This window comes from Cucurbita pepo, chromosome 17, assembly GCF_057944985.1.
Source record: "Cucurbita pepo subsp. pepo isolate OVF chromosome 17, ASM5794498v1, whole genome shotgun sequence".
Taxonomy (NCBI): domain Eukaryota; kingdom Viridiplantae; phylum Streptophyta; class Magnoliopsida; order Cucurbitales; family Cucurbitaceae; genus Cucurbita; species Cucurbita pepo.
Genome location: NC_141814.1, coordinates 12,703,532 through 12,722,323, shown reverse-complemented (window position 1 = coordinate 12,722,323; position 18,792 = coordinate 12,703,532). Strand labels below are relative to the sequence as shown.

General features: G+C 37.4%; 2 protein-coding genes across 2 annotated transcripts; both read right to left on the bottom strand.

The window, feature by feature from the left end:
• Positions 1-419: 419 nt before the first annotated feature.
• LOC111778740 (uncharacterized) lies at positions 420-12,851 on the bottom strand. The gene is made up of 20 exons (XM_023658713.2): positions 12,355-12,851; positions 12,203-12,242; positions 11,874-12,122; positions 10,099-10,198; positions 9,940-10,014; positions 9,468-9,566; positions 9,091-9,207; positions 8,847-8,962; positions 8,534-8,633; positions 7,918-8,270; positions 7,095-7,425; positions 5,921-6,126; positions 5,270-5,488; positions 3,660-3,846; positions 2,951-3,201; positions 2,526-2,618; positions 2,343-2,444; positions 1,687-2,044; positions 1,483-1,620; positions 420-1,415 (listed from the first exon to the last, which is right to left on the bottom strand). The coding sequence occupies exons 1-20, from the start codon at positions 12,569-12,571 to the stop codon at positions 741-743; spliced, it is 4,026 nt and encodes a 1,341-aa protein (XP_023514481.2). The 5' UTR covers positions 12,572-12,851; the 3' UTR covers positions 420-740.
• Positions 12,852-13,572: 721 nt separating this feature from the next.
• On the bottom strand, positions 13,573-18,112 carry LOC111778052 (bacterial hemolysin-like protein). The gene is made up of 8 exons (XM_023657663.2): positions 17,779-18,112; positions 17,609-17,694; positions 17,411-17,513; positions 17,142-17,298; positions 16,608-16,736; positions 15,691-15,777; positions 14,573-14,617; positions 13,573-13,844 (listed from the first exon to the last, which is right to left on the bottom strand). Exons 1-8 carry the CDS (start codon positions 17,913-17,915, stop codon positions 13,695-13,697), a joined length of 894 nt encoding a protein of 297 aa, XP_023513431.2. The 5' UTR covers positions 17,916-18,112; the 3' UTR covers positions 13,573-13,694.
• Positions 18,113-18,792: the final 680 nt, after the last annotated feature.

Below are 18,792 nucleotides of genomic sequence, written 5' to 3'. Positions count from 1 at the left end.
CACTCATGACCAGTTACACCAATACTATTTTTTTATCATCTCCTCTCAAGGTTTTTAAAACAATTCGAGAAGTTTCCACACCCCAAATGTTTCGTTCTCCTTTTCCACCGATGTAGAATCTCACAATTCACCCACCCCTTTGGGGCCAACGTCCTCGTTGACACTCGTTCTCCCATCCAATCGATGTAGGATCTCACAATCCACCCACCCCTTTGGGGCCCAACATCCTCGTTGACACTCGTTCTCCTATCCAATCGATGTAGGATCTCACAATCCACCTCTGAGACTAAGCATCTTCACTGCCACACTGCCCAGTGTCCACCTCATTCAGGATTCAGCATCTTCATTTCAGGTAAACATACAAATATAATCTTTTAGGAGTATATCTTGTCACATTTTACTAAAACCTTTTCATCTGGGGTAAATATTAATCGACTCATTGACAGGTAAAAACATCCTCGAAAACAATGAAAAACATAAAATACAACTCACATCTTCACAGAAGATCATCAACCTAATCAAAGGCCACCACACATAATGGAACGAGTGTGTTCTAAACATAATGTAACAATGAACATAAGAATATATGCAAACCGCATATATAATGGAATGAGTGTTCTAAAGTTAATGCAATAATGAACTAAAAAATATATGCAACTGCCAATCAAACACACGAAGATACATTACAACAGCTGGGAACAAAATCAACCTCCCTTTCTATACTAAACTATGGCTGGATTTCAAAATTGTGATACATTTGGAAGAGAGGTATTCTGAAGCTCATGCACCTCAGATGGGGCCTCCGATGGCGGTGCTGCATCATTTGTCGACGATGAATTGTGAACAGAGGAATTCTGAATCTCGGCCGCCTCTACAACAGCCTCAGAATGTTCTGTATTAGTTATGGACAATGGTATTTGAGTCTCTACTAGTGTCGTGTTAAAGGATGATAGTTGTATATCAGATGGCTCAGAACCATTTGATGTCGTAGGAACATTTTCTGCTGGAGTAGTCGGAGATGTGTCGGTACCTGTTGTTGACGTCGGGGCTTTGCCATCCAAAACCTGTTCGCTTAGTTCTGATTGGTTTGGTGTACCGTCTGGTGGTTGTTGCGGATTAGCAGGTGGTGCTTCAAGAAGCAGTTGCTTGGCTGGTTGCTGCAATGCCCCTTGTGCTCCAGGAGTTGGCTTCTTGGGAGCTAAAATGGAAGATGACAAAGTTGGCATTCCAGGAGGAAGGATTTCAATTGCAGGCTTCTTGCCTGCATCTGCCAAGCTTGTGAGTTTCGGTTCCTCGAGGGATGCAAAAAACGCAGCTGTGGCATCGGTCTTTTCCGACACGGTGTGCGCCAATTCCTTTTGAAGCATTTTGTTCCAAGACTCGACCAAGTTTTTCAATGTCGGTCGACCATGAGCCTGAAAATTGCACGTAAGTTAATACACAATCAAAAGTACAGATACAGCACAGCTAAAGATGACATACATGAGCATGAAGCACAGCTTCCGCAAGCATTCCTGTGTCTTGCCATGCTTTTTCCATGAGAGCATTGTCTCCCAAGACTGCAGCTGCAAACGCTGCTTCACGTCCCGAGCCGATCGAGATCAAATTGTTTACCAATCCCTGTAGCATTTACATCGTCATTTACCATAAACAGACCATTGGAGTATAATTATTTAAAGTACGTACACTCAGTCGTGTCAACTCTCCATGATTCGCTAATCGCAGAGCCAATCCTCTCAACTCATGACCCTGTAAAGCACCTTTCAAGGAACCTGCAGCAGCTAACCTCTTTAGAGCCTCACGGGCGATATCGGCTTGTCCAGTAGCATCAGCAGCATCAATCAAATCTAAAAACTCTTTAGCAAATTTCGTAATTCCTTGAAATGTTTCCACAATATCTTCCTTTTTAGTTGTTAAGCTGAGAATGTCATTCAAATCAAGCCCTGTATTATCTTGTCCCATGTCCCTGCTGTTGCTCATTGTAAGAAGACACTGAAGTGCTCTTTTTAGATCATTTCCTTGCATGGCCAGGTCAAATTCCAATCTGAAAGTTTCAAATAGAGATGGCTTAACAACTAGAACTAGGACTAGGGTAATCAGATTGTTATACAACTAATATGGCTTTGATTAACACAGTGACCTCATATCGAGCGACAGACTCCAAGCTACTACTCAAAGAGTGATCAAGGAACTCTGTATAAGGGGATTCGTAAACGGCAACAAACCACGAAAATGGGTGTACATGTGTGTATGCTTTCTAATAAAAAATCTTGATGTAACAGCAAACATAGGCATTTTATTTCTACAGTAGGGTAGCATCTTTCCTGCAAGTGTTTGTTTACCTTTTAGATATTCCAGGCAGATGTAAAGCTTCGGTGGCATAGCCCATACCAAGCATAAATTGGGCTAGGTCATCATGATGTTCTCTACCAAGCCTACTTGCCCTGCAGGAAAAAGAAGTATTTAGGACTTGAAACAATTCCGGCTATGACCAACATGTAAAAGAATGAGAAAATAGCCAATACCATTTGACAGCACTGACTGCATCACCGTAGGCAGCAAGACATCGGCACCGAATACCGGGATGGTTTAAGGATAAAGCATGTGCACTCATGTACCTAGCCAAGAAAAATCAAGCAGCATAATTCATGAGCCCTTCCAAGCATAAGAGATAATGACATTGGAAATGTGAAAGGGGTTGATAAGTGATGGTATAAACTCTAAGAACGGTAGTGTAATTTTGTAAATACTCCATAAGCACATCGTTGGATGAAAGAGTTTAGTGAACTTTCACCAATAACTCTGGGATGGTCTAACAAAATGAAAATACACGAACCGACAGAGAACCGGGTTGAAAATTTGAGCTGAAAAACTTCAACACTTGTTGATTCTTTTGGGAGGAAGTGTAGTTATGTCCTTTACATTGCAATAAACTACAAGATTCAAGTACCTGTCAATCAACCAGAGAACACCATCTCTAACACCAACCACAACTAGAGGTCCTACAGGACGTTTCTGCTCAGCTGGGAAACGAGTAACAGCTACTGACACTCCACCACCGCCAACTGCTATCTCGTTAGTTCTTCTTTCTTCAAACTCCTTTTGCATCATTGAGTCATCTGAATCCACTTTCGACTGTTTGGGTAATGATAAAAATGGCGGCACAGAAGGAGCTTGCTGAAATGATGCAAGTCGCACCACCTGAAATTTTAAGGTAAAATTAATATTAAAAGATAAGAAAGAAATTCATATGATTCAAGAACCATATACTGCTATATACCAAAATTAAGTTGTAGAAACCCTATTTTGAGCTAAGGGTTCAGCAAAAGGTTTCAAAAAATAATGATATTTTTTTGTTCCCCTTGGTTTTAAGAACTAGTTTCCAAATGGTAAACCAAATGTCATCATTATTTTCTATAGTTTTGAAGAGGTTTTTATCAGAACTATAAGAAAATTTTAAATTGTTAAATTTCACATTGGAAGAGACTTTCCCGATCAGAACCTGCATGTATTCTGAAGTCAGTAGGAAAGGTCTTCCCATATTGTCAAGGATATGCATGATCAAATCAAGATTCACATGTGTGAACCCAAAATCAAACAACATTGCTAATATTGTAACCACGGATAGTCGCGTATGAAGAAAGGGAATGATATTTGACCTGAAGCATTGGGGGCCTCAACGTTATCCTTTCTTGGTTAACAGTTTGAGGGCCATCTACAGTAATAAGAGCTAAGTCCCCATGCTGAGCAATGGCTTTAGCTTGTGCTTCTTTCAACTTCATCTCGTCTTTCATCCTTTTCGTTTCAATGTCAATAGGTGCAACTCCAGCATCCACAAAAACGCATCTAAATCAAGCAGCAGAACTTAAGTACCTGAGTTCTAGACTTCTAGTAGTATTTACTTAAAATTTAAAACTCAAATTTCTATTATAACGATCAGATATCTAGAACTTCAAATAATTTATAAGATATCAAAGAATATGAATTACATTAAATGACAAAGACAGACAAATGAGAAAAGTTATTTGTACGAGCAAAGAAAAAAAGACTATGAGTTCTCTCTTCTCGCTCCAGAATACTCAATCTCCCCTTTCTCCACTAAGCCTCACCAGAAACAATAGAGATGGTAGAAAGTTTTCCCTGCTCTCTCAATGGAAACACACATAACAATGAGAAAAGATTGATCAAAATGGCAGAGGAAGAATGGTTAAAATTTCAGAAGCCCATATGAACCATATGTTACATAATTAGTAATGTTTAGCCCAGATGTAGTTATCCTTCAAGAGACAAAGTTGAGCAAGATGGATAGGAGGATGATCAAATCAGTTTGGAGAGCGAAGTACATTGGTTGGTTCCTCCAGAGGAATATTGTTGATGTGGAAAGAGGAAAATAACTGTCTTTGAATCTATTCAGAGGTCTTTTCCATCTCCATTTGCTATCTCTTCAGCAACAATCTTAGTGGTGGATAATGGGGGTGTATGGGCTGACATCCCCTCGGAACATGAAAGAGTTTTATCAGGAGATCTTCAACGAGTCAACAAACCCCATATCATTTTCATATCAAATGTGAATAATGATTACAGATAGAACAACTCATCACCTCCTTGGAAATGGCTAGGTGGTAGCAGTTGCAGCTAGTGACAGAACGTAAGGGGATGGAGGGAAAAGGATGGACTAGGTGACGAGAGGAAAGAAACAAATGAAGAATATAAGAAAGAGACGGGAAGCAGCAGTTGAAGACAACAGAAAAAAAAAACAGAGGGAATCAACGGGGAAGAGCAGAGGCTAGGGTTGAAAGAAGAAAACCGAAAGAGAGTACGGTCAGGCGGCACCAGACAAAGCTAACAGTGAGGAGGGGTGGCTAAGGATAAAAGAAAACAAAGGAAAAATGGAACTAAGGGGTGAAAGAAGTGGGAGGGAGACAGCCGATATGCAATAGACGAAACTGATGGAGAACAGTGACTGAAGGAGGCCTGTCGACGCGTCTATGGCGTTCAGGGCCTGAACAGTGAGGCAGCAAGAGCTTTGGAAGGGGAAATGTTATGCAGTGTCTTTTCAATTCCCAGAAAAAATGACTCTTCATTTCCAATTTTCAGAGTATAGAGGAAAGGGAGTGCTTCTAATAATAGTTTGTTTTTTTCCATTAACGGGGCCTGCCTTACAACTCTTGCAATTATTGGGAAGAAAACAAATTCATGCGGAATATGATGAACATTAAGCCAGGAATCAAACAAGAAATTACGCAGGCAAGGGGGAAATGTAGCTTACTCTATAGTAGTTGGAGTAGCCACAAATAGTTGTCTACGGTGCCAGACAGCTCCAGTAGCATATGGAATTGCTACATCACCCAAGTACCTATACTGAGGACGCAGAGAAGTTATGACAATGTAATGCTGATATGCTAAGGCACAATATTCAACAGTTTGATCCCATGCAGTCCACTCTGGCTGGGGCAGAAGCGCACCGACAGGCTGAAATGTTTCCCAGCTGCATGATATACACCATCCAGAGTGAATAAAAAAGAAAAGTAAGAAAAACTTGTATTTAGAAGTATAAAGGTGGTGACTCGTAAAGGTATAAACTCGCCCTTTAGAAGTCCAGGATAAATTATCCGAAAGAAAAGAACTATTTGAGACTTCCAAAAAGGAAAACTAACCAAACATGATTTCACTAAATGTTTGTTCTAAAATAACTCAAGTCTTTGGCACCAAATAATTGGAAATAATATAGATTGTTGTAGTTATAATTTATTTGCGATTCATGCCAATCAGAGCCTTTTCTAGTGTCAGTTGACTTTTTGGGTGAGTATTCCTCTTATTTATTGGAATAAGTTCCATTTCTTATCTAGAACAAAAAGAAGAAAAGAAATAAGGAAATAAATGAGCTGTGCAAACTAAATAAAATCAAAGTTATACTTACCTATACAATTGAAAGTTTGGTGGAGTTGTTTCAGCCGAAGATTTATGGGAAGAAAAACCATCGTCGAAACTTGTAAAGGAAGAAACACCACTGTTACCGAATCCTGATAAAGGCATTGTTGAAATTGCTGTTGCAGCAACAGGACTAATTCTCCTGGATGTTCGATATGCAACGCCAAGTAGAGCCCCACCATGCAAACCAACAACCTAAAAATTTTATTTTAGCTAAATTATTTTCTCCTCATACTGAATAATGATGTAAAGTAAATGAGACAACAAATATGAAAAATGCAACGACTAGCAAAGCTCATTTTAGTTTGACATGGCAAGGGATGAAAGCAGTAGAATATCCAATAACTGTAAAAAGAAATGCAGACCTCTGATTATCAGACAATTGTATAAGCAATAGCTAAATATTAGACAATTAAGATTAGAGAGCTCCATATGCTTTATTATTCTTGTCAAGAATATTTCTGACCAAAGCCAATGAGAGAGTATTTTTGTAATCCCTCTTGGGAATTCTAATTGTGGAAATTTCTCACCATCATTTTGTATTTCTTTAGTATATAATGATGATTGTTAGATTGGTTAGGTTTTATTTGATTTGGATTCATTTCGTAATGGTAGATTAGTCCTTTGCTTATTGCTCTCATTAGTATAAATAGACCTCTTAGGTTTGTATCTAATTATGCAATTCTATATACAATGTAAACCCTAGCAGTTTTTTTTTGTATTCTCCCCCTCTTTTCGCTTCCTAAAGTAATCAAATCAAAGCTTGAACATGTGGGATCCCAAATCGAAAGTGAGGTGGTGTATGTTGCTGGTGCAGTGAAGATACACTTTTTGCAATTGTGGTGCTGTGGTGTGCCTTTGTGTTTCGGCAACAGTGTGTGTGAGTTTTGAGTAAATTTTGTGATTTTGGTGGCTGGTGGAATTTTGACTGTTCATTGCGCTTCCTTGAATATGGAGGAAGAAGAAGGGGAAGATGATCAAAACTCAAGTGAGTTTTGAAATTGGTAAAATTTGCATGGAAATTGGAATTGGAAATGGAATTTGGCAATTGGCAATTGGAATTTGCAAGTAACAAGTAACAAGTTTTAGCTTACTTAACCTTCTAATGCTTAATGAAGAAAAAGAAAAGGGAAGACAAAAGAGAACAGATAGACTTGAAATACCGGTTCATTGCGGCTACCAATAGACCTCATTAATATGTTTGACGTTCCATCATCGAGCAATATACGAACTTGAACACTGGCCGAGGAAGCAGCAGAAGCAGCTGCAGCCGCTGCTTGTGCTGCTGCTGCAGCAGCCTCCTTTGCTTTCCGTGATGATCCACCCTTAGGAATTACAGGAAATCTAGGAGGTACAGCAGATTCAAGCAAAGCAAACCTGTCTCGACATGTATCCCAAGCCAAAAGCCTCGCACTTCCAGAATCAACAATGGACCAGTCACTTACTTTGTAGATGGAAAAGTAGGGAATATCAGGCCAAATTATAGCAAGGTACCTGCATCAAAATGATTGTGACTTTCCAATGAAACTACAACTTCAAACCAGATTCTTGATTTAATCTACTAGAAATCAATGGTGGCAAAGTATAGCACGTTATAGAAAGACAGCAAAACTGTCGAGTCAGAGAGCAATAAATTCCCAGCCAATAAAATAGACATTTACTACATATATACAGGATAAACAAAAAAAAAACACTCACGTATTGGTTGCTTATTACTCGAGACACTGAAAATAATAGTTTTTTTTTGTAATTATTACTCGAGACATTTATTATCATTGTAATTTTTAGTTTTCGCTTTCACTCGCTTGTAGAGTTTTTATCTTTTGATTATTTATCTTTTTTCATTTCATCAATGACTAGTTTTGTTAAAAGGAAAAAAGGGGAAAAATCTGCTAACCCATCTTCTATGTATATGGATGCACAACCAAATCTACAATTCATTTTACACAAAAAGGTGCAAACAAGAGGAATAGGGGGCAAACTTACTTTCCGGAACTGCTAACAGAAAGAACCGAATATGCATCGTGTGGAACAGGAGTACTGATGTGCTTTTTGACCTGCTTTACTTGTAGCACCTCATCTCCCTTTAACCTTCCTCCTTCAGATAAGGATCCATTGTTTCCCAAGGATGGATTGGTTGTGTGTGACAATTGAAAATTTAGCAACTTTAGTTCCCTTTCAACGATATAAACAGCAGCATGCTCTCGGCTGCCTGATGGAGTTGGAAGAGGAGCTACTGCTGGAAGAGATCTAGCATCAAGTTCACTGATGATAACACCAATATTGGTTCCAGTAGCAACAAGATGAGGTTGTAAAGGATGAGCAATCATACAGTAAACCTGCAACATGAGACTGATGAGATATCATACAATAAGCCAGCAACATGAGATAGGGTAGCTGTTTGATAATTCATGTTATTTGATTTCTCTAAGAGGAAACAAAAAGAATTCTCTTGGGAAGAATAGAAGAAAGAAGAAGATGCAAGAACACCAAGGGACTAGGAAGAAACCCCCAACAAAACAACAAAGATCTAGGCGAAACCAAGACAAAACAAACTTATTAGGAATAGTTACAAGATTCATGCTTGTGGTAAAAGACGTACCCTAACTTTCTTGTTTGGAGCCAGCACTTGAGGAGGGACAAGGGAAGAAAGTTCACAAAGAGGTCTTGTGAGAGCTGAGTACGTGGGGTGCTCAATAGCCCTGAAAAAGTTAAGGCATTAACCTATAAAACCCTTGATGCAATAAGAAAACTGAAAAATCACAAATGAAATTTAATATAACCTAGAAATAGATGGAAGCTGACACAAGCTCACTGCTCTTTATTTCACAAAATGAACACGAGAATGCTCAACATTCTTATCTAACATAACTCATTAATCAAACGAAAAAATAACAAGAAAATAAAAATCACACCATATGTGGGAATCTTTAACACAAGTGAGAATATCAAGGTTTGGAGCTCGAGGATGACACCAAGATGCAACACTGTGGCAGGCCAATTTTGGAACAGGTTTGATGCGACGCAATTCCTGAGAAGAATAGATTAAATAGGATAACATAAAATATTCAAGAGAACTTGGAAGTAGATAAGGTAATAAATATCTGCTAAACGCTTCAATATTGTAAAATGTAATGAACTATTGATATGCAACAATACCTTAAAAGAGATAGTGTCCCAAAGAGCAAGTGTTTTGTCTGCACCAATCGTGATAAGTTGCGGTGCACCTCCAATCACTCTGGAAAGTTCGACAGCTACTACCCCACCATCATGCGCCTATCAAGAATGCAAACGATCTATTTTATCATCATCCCAGTTCATTAATCTTTGAGGAACACACAACAAATATATTTGATCATGAAAAGGATATGTGAATACATTAGCCATCAAGTATTCAATTTCAAAGAAATAACCAGTTAGAGGTAAATAATGGAGAAAATTGGACAGCAAGAGAAAGTTTGCATAAAGTAGTTAAACATAATAACTAACAAACTGACAAACAAAGTAGTTATAGAAATTGAGGGTAGAGGACGCACTTTTAAGCTTAGTTTTGGTACAAGTTCTCGTGAATCTTGGCTGTTGTCCGCACTCCAGAGAACAAGTAAGCCATCACTAGCACCAGAAACCAGAAGAGCCTGGCAATCAAATTTACAAATACAAAACAGTAAAAGATCCGGAAGGAAAAGCAGGGAAAGCATTGATATGGAAAAGAATATGACATGAAGACAGAGTGCGGGTACATAAGAGAGCAAACTCAAAAGGGCAACTTATTGAAATGCATATTTATAATTCAAACGTCAGTCCTCGAACTTTACACGCTTCGACAAATTTTCCCCGTAATGATACTCAATTGAAAAAAAAAAGTCAAAAATGTTACAGATTAAACCAATAATTGATGAATAAATGACCTCATTAGATAAAAATGAGAAGGAAGTTTCTTATCAAATTACTTGAACAGAGTCGATGTACCATCATACATTACAGCTAGATAACATTTTATGGAGTTACCTCACCCGAGGAAGCTATGAAGGTCATCAAACATGAGATTGATCCTTTATGACCTCCAGTATATCTACGCACTAGCTGCAAAAAAATATGAAATGATAAAATAAGAATTAACAGTTTGATAATGCTATCAAACTTGGCCAATAAGTAAATATCCCATACCTTCCAGGTTAGCATTGAGAGGACCCTAATAACACCATCTGATCCACCAAAGGCCACAAGAGGACCATCTGCTCCTGAAGATTTAGAGAGGAACTCCATGCTGCAATATGGAAAGAAGACGAAAAGTTTAGTGATCCAAAACCACTAACCACAAACAAAAAGATTCTGATAGCAGCTTAAATAACACATTTACCTACATTTCTCATGTTGGTATACAGAAATTGAGGCTTTAATTGAAAATATCAACTTTGAAAGATTTGGATTGTAAAAAGAAAATGGAAATTTCATAAATTTTGAAATTCAAGCATTTGAATGCTAGAAAGAAAACGTGAAGTAAAATGTAGTCTATATTGAGACAGACATGTTCTTTTGCCCAATGCATGCATTAGAACGAATAAGAAAATTATTGACAGTGCAGTTACTATGTTATTATCACAGGAGAGGAACATGTAATCCAACAGTAATGTGTCATCTTATGATAAATAAAAACATAAAGTCCTAATAAATAAACAAGTTAAACAACAAAATAAAGAATGCAACAAGGTTAATGATTGTGTTAAGCGCAAACAATTCACGCAACAGCATTTGTCAACATGAGCATAGCTCAACTGGCATGAAGCATGTGTTCTTGACCAAGAGGTTAGAGATTCTAGGAAAACATTGACTAAGGGCATTAGCCAAAAGAAAAGCCAAGACAAAGTAGGTGCATTAGTATTAATAGATTACAAAAATGCCTTAAAAATGCCTTAAAAATCTACTTTTCAAAAGACTTAAAAAGGATGGAGCATCAACAAGGATCAATTCCATTAACAAGACAGCTTCTAAAAAATGGGAAACAAATTGTCAGTTGTTTTTAAGTTTAATCGTTCATTGTTAATTTCAGGAGGACAAGAAAAGAAGACTTAGATACTGTAACAGACTTAATTTCTCTACATTTGTATGAGAAACAAGATGCTTGTTGAAGAACACAATCCAAGGATTAGAAACATGGGATCGAAGAAGATGAAATAGAAAACATATAAATTACTTTTTACTGACTTCATTTAATGTAAAAGAGACAATGCATTGAAAAATCAAAAAAATATGATTCATTTCCTTGGCAGAGCCTTTTAAAATTTTCACTTCGATGCAGTACAGATTTTTGGTAACCAAATTCCTTTATGGTTACTCCTTTGAAACTGTAGTCCATAATATAAAACCTGAATAAAGACAAAGGTCAAACTCTGTAATAGCTCAAGCCCACCTCTAGCAGGTATCACCGTCAACCTTATAAGTAATGCTTCGTTCCCCTCTCCAACCGATGTGGGATCTCACAATTCACCTCCTTAGGGGTCAGCGTCCTCGCTGGCACACTACCCAGTGTCTGACTCTAATACCATTTGTAACAGCCCAAGCCCACTGCTAATAGATATTGTCCACCTTGACCCGTTAGGTATCGCTGTCAGCCTCATGATTTTAAAACGCGTCTGCTAAGGAGAGGTTTCCACACCCTTATAAGGAATGCTTCATTCCCCTCTCCAACCGATGTGAGATCTCACAAACTCAATCCACAAACACCAATCGAGGTATATCAAATTATTTTGTTGAAGTACTACTTTCAGTTCAAACATTCTTTGCGATTCATTTGAAGACAGTACAATATCAAGGAATCACAAAATGTAAATGGGACAGAGAAATCCTGGATTCCAAAACTGTATTCGAGGTTACTTCCAGTCAAAAACACTAAATCAATCCATAAACACACTATCAAGGTATCAAACAGAGTGAAAACTTACCAAAGAAGAGATTTATTGTCAAGATCCTGCTTGGGTACATCACGGCCTCGCATTGTCACCAAGTCCAAGAATATGGCTTTATTTTCACAACAGATAACTAGAAAATGCCTCCCTTTTGTGGAAGGGGCAGGGGAACTCAAAGCTGATGTAACTTGATTGACAGCTGAAGGAGCTTCAGCAGCTACGGAACGGTTCCGCCACAGTTGCCAAAATCGAACGTCGTCGTCATAAAAACTCACCTGCTTCACACTGCATCAAACAGTGTAACCCATGAGTTAGTTTTCAAACCGATGCAGACAAAAGAAAACAAGGAAATGCTAGACTCACACCTTCCCCCTCGTATTGCTTCAGTCGGCTTCCCCTTCGAATCTAACAATCGCGTTCAGGAGACACAAATCAGCAGAAAATTTTCAGGTTACGATTCAGAAAATTGTTCAAAACATAAGAATTAAAGAAAAAAAGGAATCTCGACGGATCGAACCGAATTCGCCCTCAGCGAGCTTCTCCAACTTGGCACCAACAAGACGCCTCTGATCAATTCCGCCTGCTTTGAGCTCGTAAATGACCTGCCGATGCTCCCAATTCCATACAGAAACGTGATCCGACGCATCGGCGGTTACAAGCCATGGATGGGTCGGATGCATCTGTATCTTCACGATCTTCTCGTTTGAAGGCCGGAATGCTCTTAGCCTCAACATTTTTCTTCCCTTTCTTTAGTTCAGCAGCACCGGAACCTACTTCAATTCAACAGGAAAACCAATATTGAGATTCAAATCTCATCAACAATGCTAGCTAAACGCAGCTCTCGACTTCAATTTGTTGTCTGATTCTTGTGGTACTCGCCGGCGATGGATTTTATAGGAACGATGAAGGGATCTTCAGAAGTCCGGCGCTGGCTTCAGCTCGGAAGAGCAACCGTGCGCCGTGGCAAAGACTTGGTTTTTTTCCTTCCGGTACTTCGAATGGTCTCAAAACGACGTTGTATTGTCAGCTCGTCTGCTTAAAAGTAACATTACCAAATTAACCTTTTAATAATAATGTATTAATTCTTTCACATTTTAATAAATAAAATACTAATTATCATCTATACATAAAAAATAAAAATAATAAAAATAATAATAATAATAATAATAAATTATAATAATTAAATGTAATTTTAGCTTACACACCTTTATTATTATTTTTTTTTTAATTATTCTAAATGAAAATAACAATTATGAAGAAAAAAAATTATGACCTAACTATTTAAATAAAATATTGAAAATAATATTCTAATAAAAAATAATAATATTTCATTAGCTTAGTATAATTTTAAAAAATTCAAATCTTAATAATTACAGCATAATCTTAAAAACCTAAAATGGACGATATCATTTTGATAGACACCAAAGTCTAATCCGAATTAACTTAAATAGTCATGATATAGTCATGATATTCCTAAAGCGCTTTCCTCGCCGAGAATGAAGGCAAGAAGACTAGAGGACTAGTCTTTGACCTTTAGTCTGTCTAACATCTTTACATGAACATTTACCCATAATTCATTGAAGCAACACCAGAATTTAATTAATATATCTCTCGATTCGAGTTTCAATATTATAGTATAGTTTTCAAGAACTTTCAATCATTGCTAATAAATCGATACATCAATAATTTTGCGTTCCAAACAATTACTCGATACCATTCAATCGAAGATACAAAATGCACGAATATTTTCTATATTAAATAAGTAAAAACTAGATGAACAATCATTCAATGAAGTGAATTACAGAGATTAAAACCCAGAAACTGCTGGTTGAACTAGATTAAGATCTGGATGAACGATCAATCTTGGTTTGCAGCAGAAAGTGTTGTCGTCCTGGTAAAACAAACCAAAAACTCTGTATTACCCTCAGCGCCCTTCAATGGCGATTCAATCCAACCTTTGCTGCAGAATCCAAAACTCTCCACACCCTTTATGATCTTATCAAGAACCTACAGTCATTATTCAACAACCATGGTGTGAGCTACATTCTTCATTCATCCTATCCTATCAATTAAAGCCCATAAGAATTCTGCATTTGTTAAGCATGTATCTTGTTTTAGTGAAACAGTCCAAGCTCACCGTTTGTAGATATTGTCCTCTTTGGGTTTTCCCTTTCAGGCTTCTCCTCAAGGTTTTTAAAACACGTCTGTTAGGGAGAGGTTTTCATACCCTTATAAAAAATGTTTGTTCTCCTCCCCAACCGATGTGAGATCTCATAATAAAAACCTTGAAGGGAAGCCCAAAAGGGAAAATTCAAAGATGATAATATATCATCGGTGAGTTTTAGTGAGTTTAGGCTGTTACATTAAGAATAACAAATGGACAAATAATTACATAGGACAAAAATAATATTTTAATCACATATAAGTGTCATAGCCTTGTTAACTTTAAATGTTCTTATTATATAAAAATGACATATACTTTAGTAAACGTATCTTTGTTGTGTTCGTTGTGTTCGTGTCCTAGATTTAAATAACGTGTCACCATGTATACAAACTTTTTATAGTGCATAGATGATCTAATAACTGTGCTCAACCTCAGAAGTGATAATCTCAAGATAAACCAAGAATTAATTCCAATTAGAGAACTTCAGTAACATGAATTATCTCTCAAAGCAGGGTACAAAGGAACAAAACATCTTAAATTAAATAGGAATAAAGGAAGGAAAAATGTTTACCTCCTGGTGAACTTGTGGATCTCTCACGATTCCCTTACCTCCTACCTGCAAAAAACCATATCTTCAAATGAATGGTTAACATAAACTTATTGTGTTAGATGTCTATTTTATCACTGAGTTTTCATAATTTCGTCTATTTTTACAAGATGCCTGGTTTCCATGATTATCAGTAGATTATAAAATGATAGCATAGGTGCGAGCCAAGGTCAGCATCCACTAACACGAGCCTGCTACCTTTCAAGATATTATGCCCTAGGATTATCACATACAGAACTTTCACTTATGGCATCAATTGTTTTAATATGAATGAGGATTACCAACCAATTACATGGACGTCCTATGCATAATTGCACCTGTGACATGTTCAATTCTCTATTTAAGAAGCGACTCGAATAGCCTTCTCTTTTTTAGCCTCTTCGAGACCACGTTGATATTGTAGGAAAAGATGAGCTTGGGCAAAAGCTCATAGGTTAGTTGAATACTAAATTCTAGGCTATGTGTTCTGCTTATGCGCTACTAAGCCGGCACACAAGATCTTAGATAGGTTTCGTCCCCTTTTGGAAACACCTTCTTGCTACTACGAGCTAAGCCGGATGCAAATAAACTGAAAAAGGAAGATGTTGGTCAATTCTTTATAGATGAGATGTAGTAGATGAAAGAAATATGAAAGGGTCTACACAGCACAAACCCACAAAAGGAATCCCAAGATTAACTACAAGAAGGGGTTCCAATCCAAAAGGATAAAACCAAGTGGAATAGCCTTCCCTTTTGAGACTAATAGTCTAAGTGACAGTAAGAGTGTGGGACTAGAAAGGTGGAAGAAAGCCATCATTGAAGGAAAGGAAGATCGGTACTTTTTCAGTCAATGTTCTTTTACATTCCCATTCACCATTTCTCCATATTTGAAACTTCATCAACGGCTGCTAGCTTTTCAAGATTACATCCTTGGAAATCGGTGGAAGAGGAAGGTGACCTAGGTTAATTGGGTCACATCATCTAAACAAAAGTGGTTGAAGGTCTTAATTAGACATTACCTATAATGTTAACCAAAAAAGCAGTCAATACATAAGGGAACTGCCACACTCAAGAAGGGAAAGAACTCAGAGCCTTCTTCTTACTTGTGATCGACGACATTCAAATTGAGGTTTCACCAAAGTAACAATTGTTGATGTTTCCTTCATTACATTGACCACAGCAGGCATGACCTGATACATAAACAAATAAGAGTATGCAAACAAATGGAATAAGAGAAGAACAAAAGTCTTGAAATGACGATGACATCTTGTTCAAAATCAAGACGCTAGTGACTAGTGATCAAATTTATACTATGGTATAAACCATACTCACATTTGACCAGACCAACTAAATAAAATAAGATAGCCAATAAGGAGCTACAATACAATGAGAAACGTCAAGAATATGGTCATTATTCATACCCTATTATTTCATTTAAAGGGAAAAAAGACTTTAAAAGAAGAAGAATTGTGTAAACAAAAGCTGTTTATATGCACATTAATTAGCTACAGACACCTAACTCCCAAACTTCTAATTTCCTCACTCACGTCCCTAGACTTTTAATCCCCAAATTTCAGATGTCAAGATTGAAAAACTACCAAATTAATATGAGCTTATTCTTAAGACATGAGATCTCTTTTTGCACCTTTTTCTTTTGGTATCAGAAGTGGAAATTTTCATTTAGTTCTGCAGCTAGGCAGTAGAGCAAAATCATAGCAAAAAGATTTGTTTTGCATGCCACATGGTATATTCATAACTTATTGAGAATAGAACTGGTCAATAATATAAAATAGTTCAGTGGGGAAGTGATACAAACACCAAATATTTGTTCACAGATATTCATTCAAACCAGATTTTACAATAAGTAGGAAAAGTGTTCCTAATAGTTATTTGCCAAAGAATATCTTGACGGCAAATGAAAGGAAAATTGTTTTCCTTTTCAGCTTAAAAAACCAAAAATGTTTCCCTGCTATCAAAGTTAGATTAAACAAACAGTTGTGAAAAGTATCTGAAACCTTACCAAGAGAATAGAGATAAAAGAAAGGTCCAGAGTCACAATATCAACTTTTTGAGGAAGTCCAGCAAGATACCGTAAGTTCGTTCTTTCCATCACACAAACACGTTCATCTCGACGTATCTTGTCAGCAACCTAAAAATTCTGCAGATCAATGACGTATCACAGTGGAATAGAAGAAAGTGTGGGAGGCATTATTTGCTAGTTTCTCACGTAACTATAGAGGGTAGCAACAGTGAACAACGGTTTATCGACCGATCGGGTTAAGCATACACTTGTTACTATATTTGATTAGTTGGATGATATTTTCTCATCTCTTAAGCCAGCAGATTTACTTCCTAGTCATTTCCCTTCTGAAGTACCACTTATTCAATTCGATTGTTTATAGCCAAGTCAATGAAATTTAGTCAAACTTTCAAGAAAAATATGAGTGGTAGTACTTTAATTCTATTGGAGATAACTATTTGCGCATTCATCAACTGTAAACAATATTAAGTAGTTAAAGATCAATGCGTTAGGAAGAAATTTTAAAAATTGTACCTGCCCATAGCCAACATCGACTCCATAAACAAATGAAGCCCCATGTTGAAGCAAACAGTCAGTAAATCCTCCGGTGGATAATCCAGCATCAAGAGCAACTTTACCATCAACATCAACACCGAGCTGTTCAATGGCAGCTTCCAACTTGAATCCTGCTCTGGATTTCGTGAAATTGTGAAATTACAACAAAAAAGGAAGTTTAGATTAACTTCTGAGACTATGTTTAATCTATAAGGAAAAACAGGAAGTTTTCAGCTAAGTTTTATCACCTACATACATATTTCGGAACTTCAGCAATTATCTCGACCTTAGCTTTATCGCCGACGGGTGTTCCGGCTTTACTGACTACTTTGCCATCTACCAATACTTTACCTGCATAGAAATTCATCTATGAAACACAGGAAGTGAAGGAATTCGAAAATGAACTGAAGTTCGTCATCGTCATCGACAAATCCAATTGAAGTTACCTTGTAATATCCACGATTGTATGATTGTTCGGCTGTACTGTTGATACCTTTCAACACACATCTCGTCCAATCTCTTCTTCTTTTTCCTAATTAACACAAAAACACCTTCATTCCCACTTGCAAACAGATATTTCGAAATTGCTGAACAGATTGAAACCAAAAATCCTTACAAATTCAGAGACTGAATCTTTCCCGGTTTGGCGACGGAAAAGGCTTTAGGAGAAGCAGAATGAATCCGGCAGCAAGTTGGCGGCGACACGAGAAAAATCCTCGCAAAATTGTTTCGACTCAGTAAGCATTTCGACATGATGGGGCGTCGTTTCTTCACACGATTATGAAAATTCTATCTTATTGGCTACTCCACCAAGATTCCGGTCTCCCGATAAGAATGGAACTTCGGCAAAGCTTGAAGTTCATACACGAACATGAAGCATAGGATTTAGAAGAGGTTCTAGGTTAAATCTTGGTTGAATTAACACAATTTATTCAACATGCTATGGTATGGATGATGAACATAGATAATCATCAAAAGGAAGAAAAAAAAAAGCCAAATATATTGTTATATCTCTATTAAAATCCTATCCATATTGTTACGTTGCGCCTTGACCTGAGTCCCCGTGTCCGCTCTTCTCTGCTCGCTACTCAAGAAAACCACGATTTCGTTAGTGTTTCGAGAAAAGGGAAATGAGGCGCAAAGAAAACGAAAACAAACCGTAAACCGATAGTTTACGAGGTTCAGGAGAGAAGTCGATCATCCATGGAATAGTAGTAATTGTGCATTAGATTTGCAATTGATAAATTTTAGTCACAATAAATTTATCACCAGTACGATTCAATTAGGCTTCCTCACCAGTCTCGTAGGGGTCGACGCTTTTGACTCCCTAGCACAAGCCTAAACCTCCGAAAACGACATCCTCAATGTTCGAGGCTAGTACGTCTATAAACGATAGACGTTCATATTCAAGGTGGGCAATCCTATTTAGCTATATGTGTCAAAATATTCTCTATGAGATGGAGCTCGATATGACCTTTTAGCTCGTTAGAAGGAATTCGTACCAACAGGTCGTGTGTCGTCATAAACCAGTCCTCACAAAGTTTTCGAGAGTTCCACTGAAAAACCTCATTTGTTGAAGGATCAGTTATTAGAGTGTTGCGTGTCACAATCGCACTTTTAATGGCAGCGG

What these genes read in the sequence shown, in the direction of transcription:
- LOC111778740 (XM_023658713.2), bottom strand. Translation starts at nt 12,571, where the DNA reads ATGTTGAGGCTAAGAGCATTCCGGCCTTCAAACGAGAAGATCGTGAAG. An exon ending in GTTAAAGATTCCCACATATG is followed by an intron (nt 8,634 to 8,846) that starts GTGTGATTTTTA and finishes TAACTTTTTCAG; the next exon opens with GGCTATTGAGCACCCCACGT. An exon ending in GAGAGTTGACACGACTGAGT is followed by an intron (nt 1,621 to 1,686) that starts GTACGTACTTTA and finishes TAAATGCTACAG; the next exon opens with GGATTGGTAAACAATTTGAT.
- LOC111778052 (XM_023657663.2), bottom strand. Translation starts at nt 17,915, where the DNA reads ATGTCGAAATGCTTACTGAGTCGAAACAATTTTGCGAGGATTTTTCTC. An exon ending in ACAATCGTGGATATTACAAG is followed by an intron (nt 17,514 to 17,608) that starts GTAACTTCAATT and finishes ATTTCTATGCAG; the next exon opens with GTAAAGTATTGGTAGATGGC. An exon ending in TCGATGTTGGCTATGGGCAG is followed by an intron (nt 16,737 to 17,141) that starts GTACAATTTTTA and finishes CAGAATTTTTAG; the next exon opens with GTTGCTGACAAGATACGTCG.